The sequence below is a fragment of the Cupressus sempervirens genome, chromosome 3, assembly GCF_028749045.1.
Source record: "Cupressus sempervirens isolate cs-2001-9-10 chromosome 3, ASM2874904v1, whole genome shotgun sequence".
Classification (NCBI taxonomy): domain Eukaryota; kingdom Viridiplantae; phylum Streptophyta; class Pinopsida; order Cupressales; family Cupressaceae; genus Cupressus; species Cupressus sempervirens.
This window is the reverse complement of record NC_143120.1, coordinates 1,003,916,890-1,003,942,559: the sequence shown is the minus strand read 5'-3', so window position 1 is coordinate 1,003,942,559 and position 25,670 is coordinate 1,003,916,890. Positions and strand designations below refer to the sequence as shown.

Genomic DNA, 25,670 nt, shown 5'->3' with positions numbered 1-25,670 from the left:
ATCAAATTCAAGCTTAGAGAAACGTGAAACTAGCTTGGAAAAGTTTTGTTCTATTATCAACATTTTGCGGTGACAAAATGCAGGACAACACAGTCCATCCTTCAAAACTTTGTTAGAATATCAATAGTATATTTTCCTTGATTTAGAAAAAATGTAGTTTCCCTTTTGCCAAACTTTCAGTCCTAGAAAGTAGTGAAGAAGACCTAAGTCTTTCATGTGAAATTCAGCTATCAATTCTTGTTTGCATTTGCTTATCAAATGTTCTTCACTTGAAATTAATAAGTCATCAACATATAATAGAAGAATAATCATGTCATTTCCATCTATTTTGAAATATAGGTTAGGATTAACTTCATTCTTACAATACCCTAGCTTTGTAAGATAATTGTCTATTCTTTTGTACCATGCTCAAGGGTCTTTCTTGAGCCTATATAGCGCTTTCTTTAACTTACATATATGAGTATTCTTGTTGTGAGTAATAAACCCTTCTGGTTACCCTTCTGGTTGCTCAATATACAGTTCTTCAATTTCACCATTTAGAAAAATTGTCTTAACATCAATTTGATGGACTTTCCACCCTTTCGATGTTGCAATGGCCAAGATGGTTCTGATTGATGTATACCTAGCAACTGGAAAAAACGTTTCCTCATAATCGATACCTTTCTTCTGTGAAAAACCTCATGCTACGAATCTTGCCTTGTATTTCTGAATGTTGTCATCAGGTGCATGCTTGATTTTGTAAAGCCACTTGGAAGAAACTATTGATTTTTTTTAGGTCTAGGTACAACATCGCATACATCATTTTTTAATATTGAATTGTATTCTTCAATCATAGCTTCTTTCCAAGGTTGACTTGATAAGGCTTCTTCAGTGTTTGAAGGTTCTGATTCGATAAGTTCTGTAGTATTCTTTGCTGGTTTCGATTTAGAAATAATGACTTTGACTATACTAGAATTCCTTTGAACAATAGTTATGAAAAAGAATCCTTGAACAATAGTTATGAAAAAGAATCCTTGAACAATTTATTACTATATATGCCTTGTACCGTTTCATTGAAACTAAAACTCTGAAATAGATGTATCAACCCAATATACCAAGTTTGCAAGCAAGTTTGAAGTGGTACTTGATTCAAAACTTAATGGTAATGTATTTCATTCATAGGAGTGAATCAATGGCCATTAATCTATACTTAGAAAATAAGATTACAGATTTTACCAAATAGTTGAGATTTGCAAATTATAAATAACACAGAATGGGTAAGGAGGAACAAACCCGTAACAAGGAGGAAAGCTAGAGATTCTTGAGAAAACAAACAACATTCAGTCATCACCACTTCCAAGCGTCTAACCAATTACTCTCAGGTTACTGTATATATTCTGCCAACTCCCGAACTATGGAAAGGACCCGTCTCGACTGTGGGGAAAAGATGCGATCAATGTCACTACTCAAAACAAAAGGGGTGAAATACCGTGTTGCTGGAGGAGGTTATGTTACATCCGCTGCCTGATGAAGATGTCATCAGTACATAGTAGCTCTCCTGTGATTACTTCCAGACTGGCGTCATAGCTTCCCATTGCCATTTAATGTTTTTGAAACTATTCTATTATCACCATTCAATATAATGACCAATTCTTGTCACAACTCCTTCCTGAGATTTTGATATTCATGTACTGGATATCACTGAGGAAAGAGTTTAGTAATGTTGGCTTGTCTATACCTCCCCTAGCTTGAGAACTCAACTACATGAAGTGAATACTGTCAATATAAATCTGAAATGTAGGACTTATACTCACTTGAGTCTTCACCAACATTTACAGCTGTGGAAGGACTATCCCCTGTCTACCATCTCATGCATCAACCTAGAGATATGTAAATGCCAATGCCATGCACCGACCTGTTCTTCAATTTGTTGTTTAATTTCCAGTTTCCACTAGGTTCCCCAATATACCCTTCAAATTCAATTTTGAGTTTGTAAGGTGAGTTCTAGGTTTGGCATCTAGTCTCACTTCATCTGTAAGGGGTTTCGTCCTTAGAAGAATCCAGTCACATTAAGCAACCATTAAATTTTTATATGAATGTCATATATTCGTTATTTTAATCCCAATGTAGCTCCACATTTTTATAGCCTCGATATGAGGGAAGACACAAACAACTATGCAATGTGGAATTAAAAGCCAATTTCATCTTTTAGTCACTTAAGTGACTTTATAACTTTATAACATTAAAACATTTAAATAAATTACTTAAGTCACTTAAACTTTATTAACTCTTGAAATACTTGTTTGATTGCCATGCCGTCTAGAATAGGAATTTCTCCTCATAATTCCCCATGTGACCAAATACACTTTCTAAAAATAGAAAGGGCCCATCTTGATTACCCTTGACTTACTATACATAGTAAGTGTGGAAAATGGAGTCCAAATGACATCGAACGAAGGCCAAATCCATAAATCACTGAATGTTGGAGATGAACCAATCCTCAGAAGACCCTCTAACCATCCTCATTAGCCTACGAGGATCCAATATTAAGCTAATCCCTGAAATACTGATGTTGGCAACCAATGGGGACATTACAAGTTTTGTTACTAATGCAACGAAACAAGACTGAGTTCTTGTTTTCTTGCTTTCTTTTAATACTTCACCAGGTTCAACATGATTTTCTTCTATGAATTTTTTGGCCCAAAGTGGTCTCTTTTTATTGTTATTATTTTCAACATCTTCAGAAGTAGGTACAAGAGATGAAGGAGATTCAATATCATTCTCCCTCTCATTCTCTACAGGGCGATCTTCACTTGTTTTGGTGGTAGGTTCTATAAATAACTCATCATTATTTTTAGAAAGATTGAAGGTAATGTCTTCTTCAAATTTAACATCCTTGCTGATTTCAATTGTTCTCTGACCTAGAATATAGACCTTGTAGCCTTTGGAATTTGCACTGTACCCGATGAGTATTCCTTTCTTCCCAAATGGTTCTAGCTTTGTTCTTTTCTCTTTAGGAATGTGAACATAGATTGGACACCCAAATATCCTTAGGTGACTTAGATTTGGTTTGATGCTTGTAAATACTTCTTTTGGAGTGGTATTTTCTAAAACTGAGTGAGGGTATCGATTTTGTATGTAAACTACAATGTTAGATGCTTTATCCTAGAACGAAGTATGAAGGTTTTGATCATGCATCATAGCTTTGGCTGATTCGACAATTGATCTATTCTTATGTTCTGCAACTCCATTATGTTGAGGATTATAAGGTACAAAAAACTCCCTCTTAATTCCATCACTAATGCAAAAATGTTTAAAAATTTCAAATATGTACTTACCTCCATTATTTGATCTTAAAACTTTAATTTTCTTTACTGACTGATTTTCTACTAGGGCTTTGAATTCTTTGAATTTTGATAGTACTTCAGTAGATTCCTTTTGTTTTAGGAAATAGATCCAAGTTCTCCTAGAATAATCATCAATAAAGATTACATAATAGAGGCACCCATTTAGAGAAGGTATAGACATAGGACCACATAGGTCAGTATGAATGAGTTCAAGTATTGCTTTTGATTTATGAACACTCTTGGGGAAGGATTGCTTGGTATTTTTATCTAGGACACATCCTTTGCAAACACCTAAGTGATCTGATTTTAGATTAGGTAATCGTTTTACAATTTTTTCCTATAGATGACAATGCTCAGAAATGTAGATGACCTAATCTCCTATGCAAGATTTCTATAGACTTTGAAATTTCATGACTTAGTGTAAAATTTTGTTGATTACAAATTTTATATAAACTTCCATCTCTAACTCCAATAGAGATAGCTTTCTTGATGTTAGCATTTTTAGGCCAAGACAGAACTCTGTCTTCTTGAAAAGCGATTCTTTATCCTTGATTAGAAAGGCCAGATATAGAGACTAAATTTCTTTTAATTCCAGGTACATATAAAACATTGTTAAGTTGAAGAGTAATACCCGAATTTAGATGAATGGAGCAAGACCCAATACCTTTAATTGGATGAGTGGAGTTATCCCCAATGGTTACCTCTTCTGAGTTATACTCTGAGAAACTTTTAAATTTGTCTCTAAAACTTGTTATATGTCGAGATCCTCCACTGTCTATGATCCAAGTGTTTTTGTTTGAGTTTAACCCATTGGAGAGTGTTAGATAGAATGCATGATTTTCTTCTACTTCCTCCTTTTCTTTTATTTCTGCTAGTGTAGCTTGAATTCTTTTCTATTCAGGACAAACATTATGAGAGTGACCAATTTTGTCACATTTAAAACATCTCACTTTTGACCAATCTCTTTTCTTATATGGTTTGTTAGATTCTCTCTTATTTCGATTCAATTTTCCTTTCCCATTGGAGCTTACTTGAAGTGCACGAATGTCTCCCTCTTGATTTAAGCTTATCCCCCTTGAGACTAATCTTGATTTCTCTTGAGTGCATTCATTCTTGAGTAATTCAAATTTAGGAAGCTCAGGTCGAGAGCTTAGTCCTCGAATAAAAGTTTCCCAAGATAGTGGGAGTCCCCTTAGTGGAATCATGGTAAGTTCTTTTTCATCAACTAGACTTCCAATAGTAGCCAGTTGATCTTTTAGTTCAGAGATTCTTAGAAAATAGGAAGTGATAGATTCCCCATTGTTCATTTTTATGTATAGTAAATCCTGCTTTAAGGTCAACAACTTGCTACTATTATTGATTTCAAAAGTGTTCTTGATGGTGGAGAACATGTCAAATGTTGTAGAAAGGATGGAAATAGAAGGGAGAATATGATCCTTAATGGAGTCTATAATTATTTTCATGGCTTTATTGTTGTGCCTTTTCCATGTTGTTTTCTTTGGATCATTTTCCAGAATAGTTTTATTTGATTCTACATAATCTTCTAATTCCATTTCTCTTAGAACTATCATGACATGAATTTTCTATGAAGAAAAGTTTGATGCCCCCAACAATCTATCCTCTAACCTTACATGGTTGACCATTTTAATTTTGAAAAATGAAATTCAAAGAATGGTAAAAGTCTGAAATTATATATATATATATGAGTTCTGAATAAAATTTCTTATCAGAATGGCTTTGATACCATGTTAGTTTATAGGATCTCTAATCGAAAGAATATCAGATAATATCAGACTTTACTTACTTCTTCTTGTTTGTGTGCAGCAGGTGTGTATCTTCAGTTGGTCTTCAATGCTCCAATATCCTTTGTCTTGAATGCCAAGCGCTGATGAGAAAGTATTTAACAATCTGCAATATATAACTCTGCCGAGACTAAGACTACAAGTATGTTGTTTATTGATATTGCCTTGTCCACCGATGAGAGTTAACACTTATATAAAGTGAAGGGTCATGTGATCCCACCCTTCACTTTATATAAATGTTAACTCTCATCGATGGACAAGGCAATATCAATAAACAATATATTTGCAGTCTCGTGGTCATGCCCGTTGGTAAACATAACCAACTGGAGATTTGATCCAAACTAATCATGCCCGATAATGAGCCCAATAAAACATGCTCGATATTAATTTGAACAACACTTAACATATATCAAAGGCAATATAGTTTGGAGCCCAATCCCTGATTGGTGATAACACAAATCTTATAATATCAATATTGAAGCAACCCAATATGAATCGGTGACAGTAGTAAAAGAAGCCTGATCTGAATCATGAACATGCAACTTATATATATATATATAGACACACACACACACATGTATGCATATAATCATATGTGTATGTATGTATATATATATATATATATATATATCAGTTTATATACAACATATTAGATTCAGATACTCCACCAACACAACATCACTTTATAACATATTATAATAATAAAGTGCCATTATAATAATGAAACCTTAATATTTAAATAATAAACGATAAATATCCCCATCCAATGTAGGAAGTGACTAACTGCTAGCGTCACCATCTGCATTACCAAATATGACAACTACTTGAATTAGACTTACTAAAAATATTAAATCCACAAATAAGACCCTCGAATCTCCTTGTCAACTCACAAGAGTCGCTATGATGAACTCACTCAATCAACTACAAGAGCTCGCCGAAAATGGGGGGATTACACCAACCCCTCATTCTAGCTTCCACCTTGTCAGTGTTGCTTCTACCAGATGATGGATACTATAACTCTCTTTTTGAATCTATCATAACTTGAGCATAAATCTGTTGCAAAATGGTCACAATATCCATTTCAAAATCTACTATGAACTCCTTATATACTTCTCATCAAATCTGATAATACTTCCTTACAAATCTTCATGTATTTTTACTACCAAATATGCATACTTTCTCCTTTATAAATCTGCTTGGAAAAAGATATTATGTTGGGGCACTTACACATATGCCATTCATCTCATATATTACTCCAACATACCTCATCACCAAGTTTTAGAAACAACCCTTTAAAAACGTGCTTTCTTTTTTATATCTCCTACATCCTTTCTATATAAAATCCAATTTTTATTGATATATACTTTTTCATACACCAACTCACATATTACTCCACGCATCTCAATCAACTCTTTCCTTATTATCTTAGCTTTTGCATACAGGTGTGAACTCCTTCCAAGGAGTCATCTTAATTCAAAGGGGACCATCCCTTTGTTAGCAATGTTTAATTTTAATCACTTTCTTCTAATTACTAGTGTTTCCTTAGTATGGATAACTGTATTCAGAATTGTAAATTACAACTTTCAATTGCTAATAAGATCACACATCTTTATGATTGCTTTTCCAAAATCTTTAATTGCACCCTTTACGAATATAATCCTACCTTCAATATTTGTGTATTTAGTTGATAGCTGCTTACGAGTTTGTCTAATCATTGACTTTTCATGTTGCTATCTTTAAATGAATGTTTATATTAAGTACAAGTCACTGCTTTACATCATGTGAATCGCTTTCTAATAGTCACTAGTCAAGGTGCTACCGTACTTGGGCATTTGTATATATAATTGCTGATAAACAAATTCTTCTTGCATTGTTGCTGTTATCAATATATGTTGATATTATTCATATATATCATTTCTCTATACAGGTCATTCACCATAAGTTAATTAGATTAATCTGAAACTGTTCATCAACCTTTATGCCTCACTCCCAATGTATCCTCTTACCAATATTAATTTTGTACGAAGTTAACACTGTGTGAAGTCCATAGTTGCTGTTATGAACACATAATTAACACAATTGCTGACTTTTTAAAATCATTGCTTTAATGGAGACAGAAAAACTTTTAATTATCTTTCATAATCAATTCCTTGTAGTGATTAATGAAGTTGGCTTTTAAGATCTGATCAGTGTTTCCACTTTTGAGATTTGTGAAAGACATGGCCTTTTGGATTTCCATGGGAATATTTTGGTAATTTGCTAACATAATGTGAATATGATCTTGTATTGGATTCTTTGAACTTATTTTCCTTTGATTTTTGGAAGCATTCATACTATTCTGCTTTATGTGGAACACTTGACTAAACATATCTATAATTGTATTGATCTTCTTTTCAATTTCTTCTATTTCAACTTTCTCCATAAGACTGTTTTCATCATTATCGAGCTTATTCACTTCTTTTGTCATTTAAATGAAATAAGTTCTCTTTGATAATATTTGGTGGTTCTATTACTAAATTGGAGATGGAAGGAGACTCATATGTTGACAAGATACAAGTTTAGTGCCATTTGTAAAGGTCCATTTGAAGTTTTAATATCTGTAATGTCCCATCCGTAATTTTCCCTAAAAGCTGCCCTCAATCACAATTGTAACAGATTAGAGTATCAGTTAAATGTTTTCTTTAATTATGTAATATGTAACTTGAATCATGCATCCACCACAAGGACACATTGCCAACATATGAATATATAATAATAATAGTGGAAACATTATTCATTAAAAAATTACTTGAAATATCTCATAATTATGAGACAATTACTTGAAAAATGTCTTCTTTTTATGAGTTACAATCCCAAAGTTGTGAGTTGATTATATTAAGTCAAGGATACCTGGATATGTAACCTTAAATGAGTAAATCTTAAAGGGACATCCAAAATTAATGACTACCATGGTCTCTACTGTATTGGGTACGGTTTACTTTTTATAAATGTTATCTTCCTATTTCCTTGATCTGTAATTACTCTATATGAAAGACTGCCCTTCATGTAGTTGATGATTTTTTAAATGACGAACAATTCCTGATATTAAGAGTGAAGCTATTTTCATATGTCTATGTAGCAATTCTTTTCTTAGTGCAAGATACAATCCAGTATGTTGTGAAAGACAATGGTTTATGAAGACAAATATATTCTATTGCCTTTTTCAGAATAGTTCTTATATGTAGATAATCTCTGATCTAATTCCTCCAATTTCAGACTATCTATACCATGCTATATGGTAAGATTACTTTAGAATGTCAATGAGAGAATTATCCAATCAATTAAGCTTTATTAATTCAGATTGCTTAGGCGCCAGGTCATACCAGACACCTCCTAATATCTTAAGAAATAATATTTGTGAACTTTTGGCACTACAGAGATGCTAACCGCTGGATATAGATGTGTTGTGCTAGCCTTAGATATTTATTGGAGCATCCAGGATCACGTTTCTATCTAAAGTTCAAGGTGCTGCTCTTTGATGGTAATAATTTTTCAATCTCTTTTCTTGATCGCTCCCGGTCTATTTATATCTCCTTCCAGGCGGTTGTGTCCTTTGAAACAAAATGGTGGAATTCGCTATTTGCATTACTAACAATGTTAATTGTGATTTACACCCTTCAGCTTTCTGTCCAAACATATTTGTATCGGTTTATCCCTGGATTAACTCTTTATGTTTGATATATATATAATAATTAATTTTATTATATGATAATATATGATTTATATATATTTCAAGTTATATTATTATATATAAATGATAATATTTGATTTATATGATTATTTAATATTCTAATATTAAATATTTATAATTATAATATTATCATTTATTTATTTATTAAATATTCTTTCCATATTAGAATTTTTTGATTATTATTATTTTATTTGATTACAATTTATATTTTGATTATTATTTATTATTAAATCTTTATACAATAGAGTTTTAAAAGATTTCCTTTATGCTGCTTTTGTAATTTTGACTCTTAGAGACTTCACAAAATTGGTGTGGACAAGATGAGGATATTGCCAATGTGCTTCAAACGGAGGGACATGACAGTCTTCCTTCTTAAATTTTGCGTGTGCTTAAGCAATGACCGATCTCATTTATAGTTCACCTTTCTATAGCCAAGACATATCTTTCCTTAATTCATATGTGAGTGGCCCCAATGGTGAACACTGAAATCCAAAATCTAGCAATTACTGAAATTTTTAGAAAACTGAAATCTTTTATTTTGATGAGTTTTTCTATCCATTTTCTAAATTATTCATCTCCTGCTAAGAATACCTACAAAGCAATTATCACTGAAATGTAATGATCAGATGGAGAGAGAGAGTGAGAATATGAGAGTCGAAAAACTATGTTCTCCAGGATTTCTAAGTTTTTAATAAGCAGTACAACTTATCAGAATGCAGAAAATCGCAGCTCACATCTCTCGTAAGATATTGCCACTTTTCTTTCCTAATGGCATACAAAACATAATCTGTACTAAGAGATAACCATGCATGACCCTTATGTTAATAGTTCAGTAAAAAATCTTTTCTCTTTGTGTATTCCTATTTCCACTTGTCCCAAGCGATTGTTTCAACAACAATTCTGTAATCGTCTTTTTGTTAAAATTGCTGTAATAAGTTCCTGCAACTTAGTATGTTGTCCAATGGATTGCTAGATATTTTATATAGCCTTAATTATTTCTTTGGCTTCAAACCATAGCCTTTTAGTTTCTGTTATAGATGAGGAAGCACATTGCTACAGATGTGTGGCTGAGGCATCCTTCTTCATTTTTTCAATAGGTATAACATTCTGAACCAAGAACTTGTCCAAGATCCAGTCTTTTCATTTTGGATGAACAGAAATGCAGATGAAGGGGAGGGAGGAGAGATAGTATTTGGAGGTGTTAACCCAAAACGCTTCAAGGGAAACCATACATATGTGCCTCTTACACGGAAAGGTTATTGGCAGGTAGAATGTAGGGTAATATTAATTGATTTTCCATGGAAAGGCTCAACTTTTCTGAATATTTAGGAATTCTGTGATTATACACTACGATTATGTCAGCAAGTTCCTATTTCTTTTAGTTACTAATGTCTTGTTTCTTTTACTTCCAGTTTGATATGGGAGATGTTCTTATCAGTAATCAATCAACAGGTGATTATTTAGTTTCTGGATGTGTTATTTTGTTTGATTTTAAATTGACTTCTTAGAAAAACAGACAATGTTTTATTGCAGGTATTTGTGCTAGAGGTTGTGCTGCAATTGCAGATTCCGGAACTTCTTTGTTGGCTGGTCCTACGGTAAATTTTCCTTATCTTCAGCTTTTTCATGAACTTAGCAAAATGCGGCAAAAAATAAATTCTCATAATTACATACAAAAAGGAATTCAATGCATTTAGAGAGCACAAAAGTCTAGTTTGATTGAAAAATTGCCATAATTTAAACATTACATGTCATATGATTCTCAAACTCTCAACTTTACATTATTTCAAAGTTGTACATTGTACACTCAGCAAAAGTATAAATATGAAATCTATACCAACACTGTAAACTGTTTACATGTGATGATGTGTTCGAAAGAGCCAAATACAATTTATATCTTCCTCTTTTCCCTGCTAGTGTAACTTAAATTTTTTTGTCTCAAAAATGAAGGGGAGTTGGGTTTAAATTGATGACTGACTGTTTCCTCAAAATTATATGTATTTTCTTCCATTGTATCCAAATTTGTTTCCTTTGTTTCTCTGCTCTCCAATTAGCAATATCTTCATTAAGAAATATGTCAGTATGTTATTCAATAGCGCACTCATCAGAAGGATTGATGTCGTCCAATTCAATGGCATCATGAGAGGGACCCTCCACCTTTTTTAATCTGAAGGCAAAGGTCAAAGGAAATGAAGATAACATTGTTGATGTCTGCTTGGGTCAATCCATTTCTTTTCTTCATGTGAATGCTCTCAAATAATATCTAATTTCATTCATACTTAGAAGAAATGTATGGTTGAGAAAAAAACATGGATAGCTTGCCTTTGAAGATTTGGTGTGCCAACACTATAATTCTCACCCATAAATATATAATGAAAACATTTAACATAAGGACTAAGTGTATAGTTGACTTCATGCATAACCTCACAATGGCAACCCATCGACATGCCATACCTATGCATCATACAAAGGACCTTGAATAACCCCTAAAAAATTGAAAGCAAATTTGAAATTATTGCAAAGTTAATGAGTTAATAAAAAAATAGATAATTTTGTACAAAGTTTGTGTTTGTTACTTTGTATTTGTTGCTCACTTTGGTTAGTTCTATATTTATAATGAGTAAGTTACCAAAAAATGTTCTTGCAGCCTTTTCCCCTTTAGTTTCTTGTAATATGGGGACTCTATCCAAGTATATATGTCAAACATTTGTTTGAATAAAAGAATAATAGGAACAATGATTTGCAAAGTGAGAAAGTGGTTTGCAAAATGTAGCAATCTTGGTAAGAAACAAAAGGGATCCAATTATGTTCTTAAAGATATATTTGGTAACTTGTTTAGCATTATCACCCACACTTTTGATTCATCCAATCTTCCTAATGTCCTCTAGTATCAAATCTAGACAATGTGCAACATGAGGTGTTAAGGAATAGTAGAATGGCTTTCTAGAATAAGTCTCCTTGTGGATACATATGTTTTGATTCACTCGTGGTAACAAAAAACGGATCCAACTATGTGGTTGTAGATAACTTTGGTAACCTATTTAGCATTTTCAACCACACTTTTGACCCATTCAATCTCCTCAATCCTCTAGTATCAAATCTAGACAATGTACAAAAAAGGACTTTAAGAAATAGTAGGATGGTTAGCATAGGAAAGTCGGTATAGGTTCAAATCAATCTTAAGATAATTTCATATGGAAACATCAAAACAAGATGCAAAGCTAGATATAGGATATCCATGATGCCTAGACTTCGCCATAAGGCTTGTATAAGAAAATGAGCCAATTGGATCGATTGCAAGCAAAAGCAATAAGAAAACTATCCAAATGAATAGTAAATAGTTAAATCAGAAGGAAATATTTTTTGGGTGATGCAAGATCGTCAACAACCCAAGGATGCTCTTACGTCAAAAGTCAACCCAAAACATAGGTGAAGTTTCAAGATCATTCTTAGTAGTTTTCTCCAACACAAGGCATACCTTGTAACTCCTTTAGTAAGCCTTGATATTGATTGTGAAATGACATTGTCTTTTCTTTTAATTGTATTGGATGAGACCTTTTTTGCTCATTGAGAGTGCATACAAAGCCTTTTTTAATCAAAAGGGTCTTTGTCCCATCTTTTGGGACAAGTACTCCCACCAACTACGTTGGGTAAGAATGCCACGTGGCCCAATAACTGACATTGTTTGTGGTCACTTGTTGTTTGTCACTCTCTATGGGCTTTTGATGCTATACGAAGGACAATAAATACCCTTATATTGCTTGGAAAACTACCCTTGTGTATATATTTGGTGACACCTTGCTTGATGTTTCTACGAATGATACATTTTTTTTAAAGGATTGTTATGTAGTGAATGACATGAATGTGGTTCCTTTATAAGCTCTATCCATCATTAGAGAGCCACCCTTTTAGGATACTTATTTGAGGATGTATCTTTGTTGAATGAAATCTTGATGATTGTCTTTATTTCTTCGATGATATGGTGTTCCTATTTGATGACAGTTGCCACATGGTGTATTTGAAACATCCTCAAACTACACTTTGCAATCCACCATGTCTCGTAGATCACTAAAATTCTTTTTAGTGGATACTATTAGGTCCCCAAAAAGCTTCTCCACTTCCTAGAACTAAATTTCATTCATAAAAGGCCAAGGTTGTAAGCATGCAAGTGAAATTAGCTCATCCACAAATCGCAGAAGGTTAAAATTCGACTCTGTGAGAGAGGGTTTCATCTCTTTCTTTAAAGGTCAACTTAGTCTTGGGAGGGTGTTCTTAGGGGTGTACCTTAACATGTATGGCAATCTAATAAATGGCCAAACCAATCAATAGTAAAACCCAACCTATTGATATGATCTCAAATTTTGTCACTGAACCAAGTACAGCTAGCTATCTCAAAACCCCTATACAAAAGATGTGACTGTGCAACCATAACCTTTATGAGATAGGTTTACTTATTAGATCTCTAAGATAAATCTTTTTCTATATTACTAGGATCATGGATGCATAGGAAGGACTACTTACTATTAAATTATTGATTAACGATTTCGATTTGGTGAGATTTGTATGTTGTTCTCGATCAATGCCTTTCATTCATAGAAAGGAGAACAAACTAGAATCAAGGAACATGGAGCTATGTATTTGCATACAAGAAAGATAATGATAGTTGTATGAAAGAATACTTATGAATCCATACAAGTTTGCATGCATCCACATATAATAAAAGAGATTATTATGAAGCTTGCAATAGTTTTGAAGTGTTGTTACAGTTAACATAGTATAACATTCATGTTAGCAAATGTGACAAGGGAGAGTCCCAAATTGTGACTAAAAAGTTTCCTAGATATATGCCTATCGCCTTGAAGACATTTTGGAACAAAACCCACTTGCAATAATTTCTTTCGTTGATTCCATAGTTCTGTCCTTGTAAATGAACTTGATTTTACATTAATGGTTACCCTACAATCTTTTGGTGATTTGCAGACATTTGAAAACAATTGTGTGTCAATTTGAGTTTTGTGACCACCAAATGTGCAAGATAGAATGCTAGTTATTTGATCCTCTCTTGAACATGGAAACCCCAAATGGTAAACAATGTAGAATATTGTGTGACCAAGTGAAGTGATCCCAAGGTTTACAATGCGTACTTGCAACTTTCTATTGGACACAACTTAGTTTAATGATATGGTTTGTTAGTAACCATGTGAGGACTTATGCTACGCTTTTGTGGAGGATCCATCAACTTTCTTATGATGAATGATATGGAAATTTGAGCTCTTCAACATATCCTAACAATGATTTGGAAAAATGTGCAAAGAGGATATGCATTTAGGAATCTAAGCTACTTCTAATTTTAATGTACCTATGAAAGAAACTATTGATGATGTGGTGAAACTAAATTGGTCCTCTCTTCTCCAACTCAAACAACTATGCTAAGGAGGGCGCTATCGTCTAAGAGTGTGAGGATGATTCACAAATTACTTATGCTCATCAAAACCACAATATATGCAAATCACTAAACATAAAACAATTGCTTGCAATGGAGTTCACTCTAACCTGACACTGTTACTTGCAATCAACAAGTACCAAAAGGTATAAAGATAAGTTTCACCTTGAATTACCAACCATTATCTTTCATTTAACTAATCAACTACGTAACAACTACTTTTACTCAAGCGAATCCTGTTCTAAGTGAGAAGTAGGAAACCATGCAACACTTCAAAATAACACAAGTATTCACCATGAAACAACAATGAATTGGTAATTATTTTGGCAATATCTTAGCAACAGTTTCTCCAAATTCTTCCTTACAAATGATTTGACCAAGACTTATATGGATTCCTCAAGTATGTCTCAAATTGATTCTAGATCAACAATCCATATTTTATAATAACCCTAGTTAGGGTTTTCCGTAACTACTTACATTCATTAAATGACAAAACCCCAAGAACAGGCACAACCAAAAAGTAAAATAGGGGTCCCTATTTGCAATGGGGGGATGTGTGATAAGGTCACAACACTTGGCCAAACCAACCTCCTAAGAAAAAATGATAAAAAATTGTGCTTTAACATGTGTAGGGCATCAAACCCTCATTAGTATGTTGTAGCATCTAGGAGATAAATGACCAATGATGTATCCCACCTATAATAGGCATCCCAAATCAAACAATAGCAACAACATTGAATGCTGGTTGGTGGACCAACTAATGCCATCAAAGAAAGTAAAGAGTAATTCAATGCGTTGTTCCACTTAGTACCAATAACTAATTTGAAAATGCTACAATGAGAGATCATAGGGACTCTTATCAATGATTTCCTACTTGCATGATCTTTGATTCTTTGTTATTTTGAGCACCTATTAATAGTAAATATTGAGGTCCAAACTTTGATAAATGTATCGGGACCTTCACAAGCCTTCTTACTTCATATCAAAACGAGGCATAGTCCACAAAACTAGTTTCTAAAACCATGTTGGGCTCTAACAAAGTTGTAAGAATCTTGTTGTGAGTTGACAAAGGTTTGCAACCTCCTCAACTTATCAAGACACCAACATACTTGGTCTTTATTTGCACCTTTTTCTCATTTCTCTTGCAAGCACATGTTCACTTTATTTTCAAAAGATATTGAAAAGTATATCGGGCTTTGACAAGGTTGTGAGGACCTTGACAACATAGGTTCTCAAAAATGATAAAAACTACTCTATACCTCATTGAACATCACTTGATCTCGGGAAGTTTTCATCAGCTTTTGACAAGATTGCGAAACCTTGTTAAAAGCTAACAAAGTTTTTAGAGCCATCTATACTTATCGACACACAAAGACTTGGATATTTTAATTTTAAAATTGAGATGATAAGGTTAGGAACCAAATGTTGAGCATTGCCAAGGTTATGATAGCCTTGTTGGCTCCCGATAGAAGTTTTAAATCTCTGGAGAGTGTGGACAAAGAGTTAACTAAAAGAAACAAAAGAGTTCAGCAAACCTGCATTGGACTTCAACAAGGTTGTGAAGGTTGTGAAAACACAACCTTGTTGGCTCTTGACAATGGTTTGAGAAACTCTCTGAGTTGTTGATAATACAAGACAAACAAATTTGAGAAGCTTAGATAAATCATGGTGGGTGCTGACAAGGCTGTGAAAACCTTGTTGATGCCAACTGTAGGGTCTAAAACCACTAAAAAAAAGCCAACAAAACACAACCAATTTTTTATTGTCTCTCTTGGACAATTGATTGAAGTGAAAATGGAAAGCAACATGGGAAAAACAGCATACAAACACAGAGGCATGACTGTAATTGTCTTAAATCAATTATAAATGTGGATTAACAAAGACCAAAACAGGAACTCAAGCAAAACCAACACAAATTTGAGTTGCGTGCACCTGCTATAGACCTGCCTATTGTGAGGACCATTCCCCTTTAAAATAGTCCACCATTTACTTGTTCCTCTTTGATGGTGACTTTTCCATAATCTGTTTTCAAGATTTCTTTGCATCATGTTCAAAGAATCTTGAACTAGTTTTGGACACTTTATTATTTCTTCCATCATATCCTTGATTGGAGTGGAAGACTTTCAGCACACACCTGAAGAGTGTGATGTTGTTCGATGCAAGTGTATTTTTGTTAGCATCTAGTATTCTTCATTTTCATCTAGTATTGTTTATAGACTTTTGTTAAAGAAATTCTAAAATTATACTCCATCAGATGTTTGGAATCTTTGGTTTTTTGCAAATGAGTTTTTATTGTTGTTGATCTACTCTATAAACTTGGAACTGTAAATAAGCAGTTTGATATTTGTGCTTTTATGGATTTTGTTTCTGTTACAGGCTATTGTAACGCAAATCAATGATGCCATTGATGCCCCAGGTATTGTCAGCCAAGAATGTAAAACAGTCATATCACAGTATGGAGATTTGATATGGAAGCTCTTGATGGAACAAGTATGTCCTCAATTTAGCATAAACATGTGGTTCATGTATGACAATTTGATAAATGATAAAATCTACCTTGGTAAAATCTTAGCATAAAGACAGCTAGATTCGTATACCTCTTTGGGATGGTTGTGCATAGTTTTTATTTTCTTTAGCAATCATAACTAGCTGTTGAAATTTGTTCTTTGCATTGTTACTAAAGAAACATATTCAATTGATGCATTGTATTTGTGGTATCATTCTTAGACAAATCCTCAGAAGGTGTGCTCACAGATTGGCTTGTGCTCATATGATGGCAAAAGGGATATCAGGTAAGAAAAACTTTATTTGTTTTTGCTTTTTATATTTTTTGGTAGAAATTTATCAGAGTGGTTTCTAGAGATCTTTCACTTTAGTCTTGGGAATTTTCTACTGGTATAATCCTTGGGGACAACTAATTTTTTCCTGTTTCTTCCTATGTGAAAAAATATAATCATCTTGTTCTGATCATGGCTTCTCTTTTGCATGCATTTGAACCTATTTGGTCTTCTTTTTAACATTTATGCGTGAAAATTGAGAATCTTCTTTGCAGCATAGGTATAGCTAGCATACTAAGAAGACAAGCTCATCGGATGAAGACATCACTTGGTTCCAATGATGCAATGTGTAGTGCTTGCCAGATGGCAGTTGTGTGGATGCAGAACCAACTTTCCTATAACCATACTAAGGAGCAAATTCTGAGCCACTTGAGTCGGGTTATAAACTTAACTATAATACCACTTCAGTTAGTTTTGGTGAATATTTGAGAGATGGATGCTGAGAACAGTCTTGGCAAAAATACTTATTAGATGATGTTTAAAATTCTGGAATTTGTCATGTTCAGCTCTGTGAGCGATTGCCAAACCCTGATGGACCAGCAATTGTTGATTGTGATAACTTATTGAGCATGCCAAACATTACATTTTCTATTGGAAGCGAAAAATTCAAGCTTTCTCCAGATCAGGTTTGTTTTAGCCACAAAAAGTTTATATTATAGTGACCTAACTTCTGACCATGAATATAAAATGAATGTTTACTTTTTCATAATTCTAGGGCTTATTCATTTAGCGAGTTGTATTAGAAATCGAAACCTTAGAAAGGATTGGGAGTAAAACATTTTGAATAAAATGATTTTAGGTTAGAAGAAAAATAGAAGGGAATCGATTGATAAGCTTAAGAAGAATTTAATGCTTTCTAGAACTACAGTTAAGAAAGATATGAACTGCTGTAGAAAAGAGGAAAAAGATCCCTGCTTAAAATCATGTTATGGCAAGGCTAACTATGTAGGCCTTATAGGATCTATTACTGTGAAAGAATGCAGAAGCAATTTCTGACATGATCACAAGATCTGTGGGACAAAACTTTGTTGACAACTTGACTGTTCCCTGATGGACTTTTTCAATCTTAGATAAGCAATAGTAAATATCTTTTTGATCTTCATAATCTATCTGTGTTGTTAGTCAACCTTGTCAATACTTAAAGAGGTAGTAATATCTACCAGTGCATCAAGTTTTTAATAGATTGGATTTCCAGAATTGAAATCTTCCTGGTCTCTAGTTCTTTCTGGCAGTGGTATTTTCAAACCTGTTCAAAGATGTCTTATGATTTGTCATAATATTGGCCTAGATTTCATTGTAAATCTCCATTATCACACTTGTATACGTCACAAAATCTATCATAAGTAGCTCCAATCTTACAACATCACCATATGTTTGTACAGATCTTAATGGTATAAGATATTTTTACAACCTTTACACCTCCCAAATATTCGATGTATTGAAAATAATGCCACACAAAATGGGATGACTCATTTCTCATTATGAAGCAAAACCAATAAATATATATTTATGATTTTTAAATCATAATATAAGGATGCAAGGTTGAAACATCTTTATAAACATTTTCACACTTGTCAAATAACTTGCTAAAGGTTGTGATATTGCTATTAAGATTCAACTGTGTTGTTTTTGAATCAAACTCAAAACATCTCCTACTTATCAACCTTGCTAATGAGAAAAGGGGAACTCCAATACTGAAATTTGACTACCAGGGGCCATGAGGCTTATAGACTAAACACACCATCTGAACTTCTCTGTGCTTCTTCAGCAATGCATCTGCAATATTTGTAAAATTTAAACTTTCTATAGCATGATACCCCATCCTCTACAATGTCGCAAACAAAATTGCATTGACATCTATGTTATTCATCCTTGTTTGAATGGTTCAGATCTTTGGTAGACATATGCCACCGACTTTCATCGAGAACTCAAATAGCTCTTTGTGTCAGCCTTAGATGTGAATACATCCTCTTAAGTTAGATGGCTTCTTTACAGGCACCAGTAGCTGCCATAGCCTACCCCTTACTCATCAACTGATAGCACCATCAAATAAATTGGAACGTAACCAGTAGAGGATCTTTCGTTGATAATTACACACACCCAATTTAAATCCACTACCCAAAAATTTAAAATATCAATGAAATGTTGGTCCCTTGTATAGTCACCATGAAAATAAAACTTGATCACTTGTACCTTGCAAGTATTTAAAGACCCTCTTAATTGCATCTTGACAATTTGGTCCAAGACTGGGAATGAAATGAAAAAGGATTCCCATTTCTTGATAAATATTTGGTTTTGTATAGGCAGTAGTGTACATCAAATGTCCAACACCACTAGCATGGCACTGGAGTCATGTCCTCCATCTCACTTAATGAAGATTGACAGTACTCTATAGATAACTTAGTCCACATAGAAATAGGACACTCAAAGATGTGCAAGCTGACATGTTGATTCTCTTCAAATTGGGTTGACATGCTTGCTTTGGATGAAACAAAGTTTTTAGTTCTCTCTATTTCTTCTACTCTCTATGGACATAATGTATTTGATTGCTCCCTAGTCTTACATCAAATTGTTTTGAAAGTTACATTTTGAATCTCAAATCGCTTCTTTAATGTTACCAAAGAATAACATGTTATCTGCATACAATCTGATAAAAAGGAGAAAATCAGCTGTAATGGAGTCTAGTTCTTCACTGGCAGTGTACGGCTAACATAGTTGATTTGTAAAAGCACAGTTCTGCTGCAACTGCTCTGATCTGCAAGGCTGAGATGGAATTCTGCTTCTCTCCCAGAAAATTACAGTAACCTCACAACAAACAGCAACCAAACAACTTCTTCTAGCTGATATATCAATGATTGCATGACCTGCGGTAAATTGGGGGGTCAACCAGCTTGTTTTCTTCAAGGGTTTTCATTCTTGAAGCCTGAATTTGCTGCAAACCCTGAATTCAGAGCTCCAACCACAATCTGAGATGAAAATAAAAAACCCAGATATCTCCAATGGAAACCCCAACTTTCTTTTATGCTTTCTACATCAAGTTTGATCCCTAATTCTGTGCATGTTCTAGCTTTGGGTTCACAAGCCCTTTGTGCTGCCTCTCTAGACAGCATATTCTCTTAACTTTGAATGGCAAGGTCAAAAATGCCCCTTGAAATAAAGTATTTATTTCCTCGCAATCGGCTTTATACCTTTCACCACGACATTTATGGTAAGCAAACGAAGTGCATGACATGGCCATGTGGAACTTTAAAGTATTCATTGATATACTTATACTGGTAAGCACTGTGGAGGCCACTTTAGCACATTTGAATTGTCAAAGATTGACCCTGCAAGCTGGCATCTGCCATGCTATTGGACTATTGTTTGCATTTTACCCCTGCATGCCACAAACTAGTCCTTGAGACACAATCCTTCACCACACAGATGCAGGCCAAATGGTTCATTTAGCTTCTTCTTGTAGCTCTTTCTTCCCGCATACCCACAGAGAACCTTGGTCTTTGTTCATTACTCATGCAGGGAGGCAGGGCCTTTTGAATTCTTTCCTTACGTACTCTTCCTTAACTCTACCCCGAAGTCTGTGGTATATATCTTTCCTTCTGTATTACCTCCGCAGAAGTGGAGGGTCCAATTTTACCTCTTGATAATCCTAATTGTTTCATTCCCACATATCCGGACAACACTCCGTAGGAAAAACCATTTCACCGTGAAGATGTGGAGCTAATGCATTCCTTGGGACCTCCACCGCCCACCCTCACTAGATACCTCATAGTATATTGGATTGTCCACAGGGATGCAGGGCTCACACATTCCATCTTATAGTCACCAACATTCATCCACATACACCTGCATCATATATTTCCATTAGGTCCTGATCCACGAGGGATGTGAGATACCTACTCCTTTATGTAATCCTTTTTCTCCGCGCACTTGTGTTTAGACTCGGAATTTTCTTATGGATATCACTGGGTAGCGGGGATGAAATCTTTGATTAAAAGTACACCCCACAAGCCTGTACCAACAAGGAGCTAAAAGTTTATAACCCTCAAACTCTACAGGAAGGTGGGGTGACTATCAGTTTATTTTAAGAGAATGTGGAAAATCATGTTGACTTAGGTTTGCAGGGCTGTGCAGGTCTAGACTTAGGGTCAAAACAATGAAGCGGCACTATTGAACATGCCCAACCAGTAAGAAAAACCTAGGTGAAGATCATGGGGCTGGTTTCTACATGGCAATAAACCCATAAATGGATACCTTAAGTCATTTTAAACTGAATAAATTGTCAACACAAAAGCAGAAAAGGGATCAACCAAGGGTGACAAACAACTTGACACTTAATCAATTTTGCATGCTTTGACACTGTAAATTCTAACACTGCAAACCCAACTATAAATTTGCAAAGTTTAGCGGTCCTAACACACTCACTTCTAATGGATAAGTCTGGTGCAAGAATTTATTTGTTGTTGGTGCAGGTGTTTGTCTCATAGCCTTCATATTCAAGTAAAATGTAACCTTTAAAATCAACAATGGAAGGTTGGAGGCAAAAATGAAAACTTGTGCATTTGTGTTTTTGAAAGAAGAAAAGTTATAAGCTCTCATTTAGGGTGCATTTAGGAGTGGAGGGAGTTTTTCTAATTTTAAAAAATGTTAAAAGTATGCATTTTATTTTGTGTCCAATTGGCCATGGGTTTGTTGGGGTTTATTTGTGTTAAGGCTTGGGATTGCTTAGGGTTTAACCAGGTCACCCTAATTTCCTTGTGGTTTCTTTGTGTACTTGTCCATGTAATGAGCCCATATGTTGACGGGGATTTATTCTGAAGAACTCAATGACAACAAGCTTCTTATATTGAACCCATATGGTATTTGGGATGATTTAAGCTGAATTAGGCAAAATTGGGGATGCAGAGAGTTTTCAATTGTAAAACATTTTGAAGAGCTCTAGGGGATGGGAATGTGATGAGAATGGAGTTCCAACTAGTTATAAATGTAATTGAATTGATAACATAAGAAGGAACATAAAATTATATAGGTCCATATTAAAAGAACTTAAATGTTCTAAAAAAATATGTGAAGTGTGCTTTAGAATTCGGTAGTATCTGCAAGATATTGTGAGTTAATATATATATATATATATATGCTTCTTTGGGTTATACACTATAGCTGTTATACCAAATTAGGTTGTATCAAATTTAGTGTTTTATTTTAAATAAAAATATTCTTTACTCCTATTTTTATAACATGCTTTTTTGGCTTTGAACTTTTTTGAGATTCGCTTGCATAATTTGGATGATCTTAATGTGAATCTCAATTTGCAAGATAAAACTCCTACACCTAATAAGGAACAATGTGTATATATGCCAGTAGTATAGTTGTTTTAATACTTCTATCCAAAATACGTCAAGAGACATCAATCTCAAGGTACTTATCTAATCTGTGACAAATCCAATACAAGTGGCATCTATGCTAGTAAGGTTAATACTTAGCCTAGTTCATTGATGAGTTGGTATATAGTTCCATACAGTCTGCATGTTATTTTGGATATATAAAGTAATAATTGGTTTCTGTTGTATTTTGGCAGTACATTCTTAAAGCTGGAGAGGGTCCTAAAACTCAATGCATAAGTGGTTTTATGGGCTTAGATGTTCCTCCACCCATGGGACCTATATGGTATGTCACACTGCTTTGTAGTATTCATCTCCAACTGAAAACACAGCTTCTTAAAAGTATAATTTCTTGATCAGTATTGACCTTGCAGGATTCTTGGAGATATTTTCATGGGTGCGTACCACACAGTTTTTGACTTTGGAAACTTAAGAGTGGGATATGCTGAAGCTGTCTGACAGTGCTTGTATAAATGGTCTTTAGCATACTGGGAATGTAAATATTGGGATTCGACGAACTAATGCAGAGTTCCTCCCAAATCTATCAAATATCTGCCATTTTATTAGGTAATAGAATTTATGTATGAAGTTATTTTTAAAGAGTGCAAGAGATGCACATTGTCATTTTTTTCACTAGAAGTAAAAGAAATTATTCTGTAGGAAATTTTTCCAGAGCATCAATACAATCATGTGGGGAATCCTCACGTTTCCTTTGATTGTATTCACTGCCCAGTTCTTGAGATCAAACACTGTAATTACATCTCAATCTCATATTTAATGTTATAAAATGGACAAATGCTTTGTACTTTACTGCACTATGGAGTTCTAGTGCAAAACTATAGTCAATACAATTATATGAATAAATGTTGTGATTATAATCTTCAATTAATGTTCCCTGTCAACTGGAATGCAATTGAAGTTCACCACATTTTTCAACTGGTCATATTATTGTCAAGTGGCTATTTTACTCTACTTGGGATGTCAACCATCTCTAATGTCCCTGCTACTAGAGTTAGCAAAACCTGCAAAAATAATAGTTAAGAGTCTTAATAATAACAAATATTATTATGCTTTTCTAACCTTTATCCTAAACTCAAACCATAAAGATGTCTCTAGATTGGGTTTCCTAACTCTTAGTTATTCAACTGTCTTTTCTAGAGTGCACCCCTTAAGGTTCACATATGCATATGTTGACACCATTAAAATATTCTTGCCGTTATACTTCCTTAGGCATGTTGGTCAGATGGAGATAATTCTTGCATACCAACATTATAGAGGTTGTATCCATTAAGTAGTGTTTGGTCAAAAGGGCATTACACCCATCTTTGATACCAACACTATATATCCATCTCTATTATGCCAGCCAAACAGGTAGTAATACCTATCTCTGATAGTGTCATTAGGAGTTGTAGTTTACTTCATTGCATTAGCCAAATAGGAGTACACCTATCTTTGATACTAATACTAGAAGTTGTAGCCTTCCCTTTATAATGAATTTATTAATCCTTCTTAATTCAATAAACATTATATTCTTAGTAGCTTTCCCTTAATAATGAATTTATCTAATCCTTCTTAGTTCAATAAACATTATATTCTTATTTTTAATATGGAGTGTCAAAATAAATGATAATAGTAAAAATACTTAAATATTCCTTAGGAATAGGTATCCTTAATATAATAACCATGCTCACCATGTACTTATAGTTTATAATGCCTCTGATTGCTGATCGGTTAGTACTGCATTGGCAAACGTGGGTCACTAACTGTTACGTGTTGAAATCTCCACATCATCATTTGGAGTTCATTGATGTTGATGTGGAGTACATTGATACTATTGTGGAGTACAATGTCAATAACGTCCTTTTTCCCTTTTGTGATTTTGACAATAGGAGTATTAAATATATGAATATGTTTATGCCCCTTTTGCCCCATTGGGTGATCTTAATGTTAGGATTAACGGGACAAAAATAACAATTACATGCAAATATAGAAAATATGAAAAAATAATAAATCACACAAAAAAGAACACAAGACACAAATATTTAATGTAGTTCACCCACTCCCTATGCTACATGACACAAGGAGGAATTGAAAAGCTAGGGCTAGAGGCACACCTAACTATCCAACCACCTTGCTGAGTAAACACAATGAAAGTGAACAACATAGATAACAACACCAAGGAGAGAAGAAACAACAAGTACTTTTAATTCATCAAATTGTTTGTATGCATGCTCAACTGTGAGGCCTTTTGGGTTATGACCAACAAGATTTATGAAATCCCAAACTTAGAATTTTTACAAATCCTTCCTTCTAACTCTTCTAGCTTCCTTGACTTTGCACGCCCAAACCTAAGCCTAGACAACCCTATTTATATTTGCCAAAATGACTTACAAAAGATTCTAGATCATTACACAATAGAAGTGACACAAGGAGGGGTGAAAAGTTAGGGTCAAGGGCACACCTAACTATCAAATCACTTCACTGAGTAAACACAATAGAAGAAAACAACACATAGAACAACACCAAGGAGAGAAGAAATAGCAAATACTTTATTAATTCATTGAATCATCCACATACATGCCTGGCTGTGAGGCCTTCTAGGTTAAGACCAACAAGATTTACGAAATTCCATACTTCGAATTTTTCTTAGATCCTTAATTTTAGCTTCTGCCTCTCTTATCTTCACACTAATGAGACCCTCCTCCCCGCCCCCTCCCTCTCTCTCTCCCCTTATAATTGCCAAAATGACTTATAGAGGATTTTAGATCATTACATAATAAAAGGCCAACCTCAAAATGATCTGCACACATCCCAAGGCAAGATTCTTACATTAAATTCACAATCCAAATTAAATACATAAGTCAACTCAAACTAAGAACCAATCACAAACAAACTCAATCAAAGAAGGAATTGAGCATCAAAAAACACTAGGGTCACTTAGCACATGAAGAAACACTTGGCCACCAAAGCACTTGATCAATACTAGACAACTCAATCAACACTGAACAACTCGGTAACAACGGCAACTCGGCAACTGCTGAAACTCAACATGAACATGCATAATGAACAAAGATGAGCAAGATTACAAGGCAACCCAAGATGCTTCTACATCAAGAAGGTCAACTTAAAATGGTCCACACACATCCCAAGACAA

At 34.1% G+C, this 25,670-nt stretch overlaps 1 protein-coding gene across 1 annotated transcript in view; it reads left to right on the top strand.

Annotated features, from left to right (window-relative positions):
* Window positions 1-23,331, top strand: part of LOC149570133 (cyprosin-like) — a 128,651-nt gene extending 105,320 nt beyond the window's left edge. The window contains exons 5-13 of the mRNA XM_089822799.1: window positions 9,956-10,124; window positions 10,271-10,310; window positions 10,392-10,456; window positions 16,678-16,791; window positions 17,029-17,093; window positions 17,354-17,516; window positions 17,645-17,764; window positions 22,714-22,802; window positions 22,891-23,331. Of these exons, the coding sequence (XP_089678925.1) occupies window positions 9,956-10,124; window positions 10,271-10,310; window positions 10,392-10,456; window positions 16,678-16,791; window positions 17,029-17,093; window positions 17,354-17,516; window positions 17,645-17,764; window positions 22,714-22,802; window positions 22,891-22,975 (910 nt within the window). The 3' untranslated portion in view covers window positions 22,976-23,331. The remainder of the gene's footprint in view (window positions 1-9,955; window positions 10,125-10,270; window positions 10,311-10,391; window positions 10,457-16,677; window positions 16,792-17,028; window positions 17,094-17,353; window positions 17,517-17,644; window positions 17,765-22,713; window positions 22,803-22,890) is intronic.
* Window positions 23,332-25,670: the final 2,339 nt, after the last annotated feature.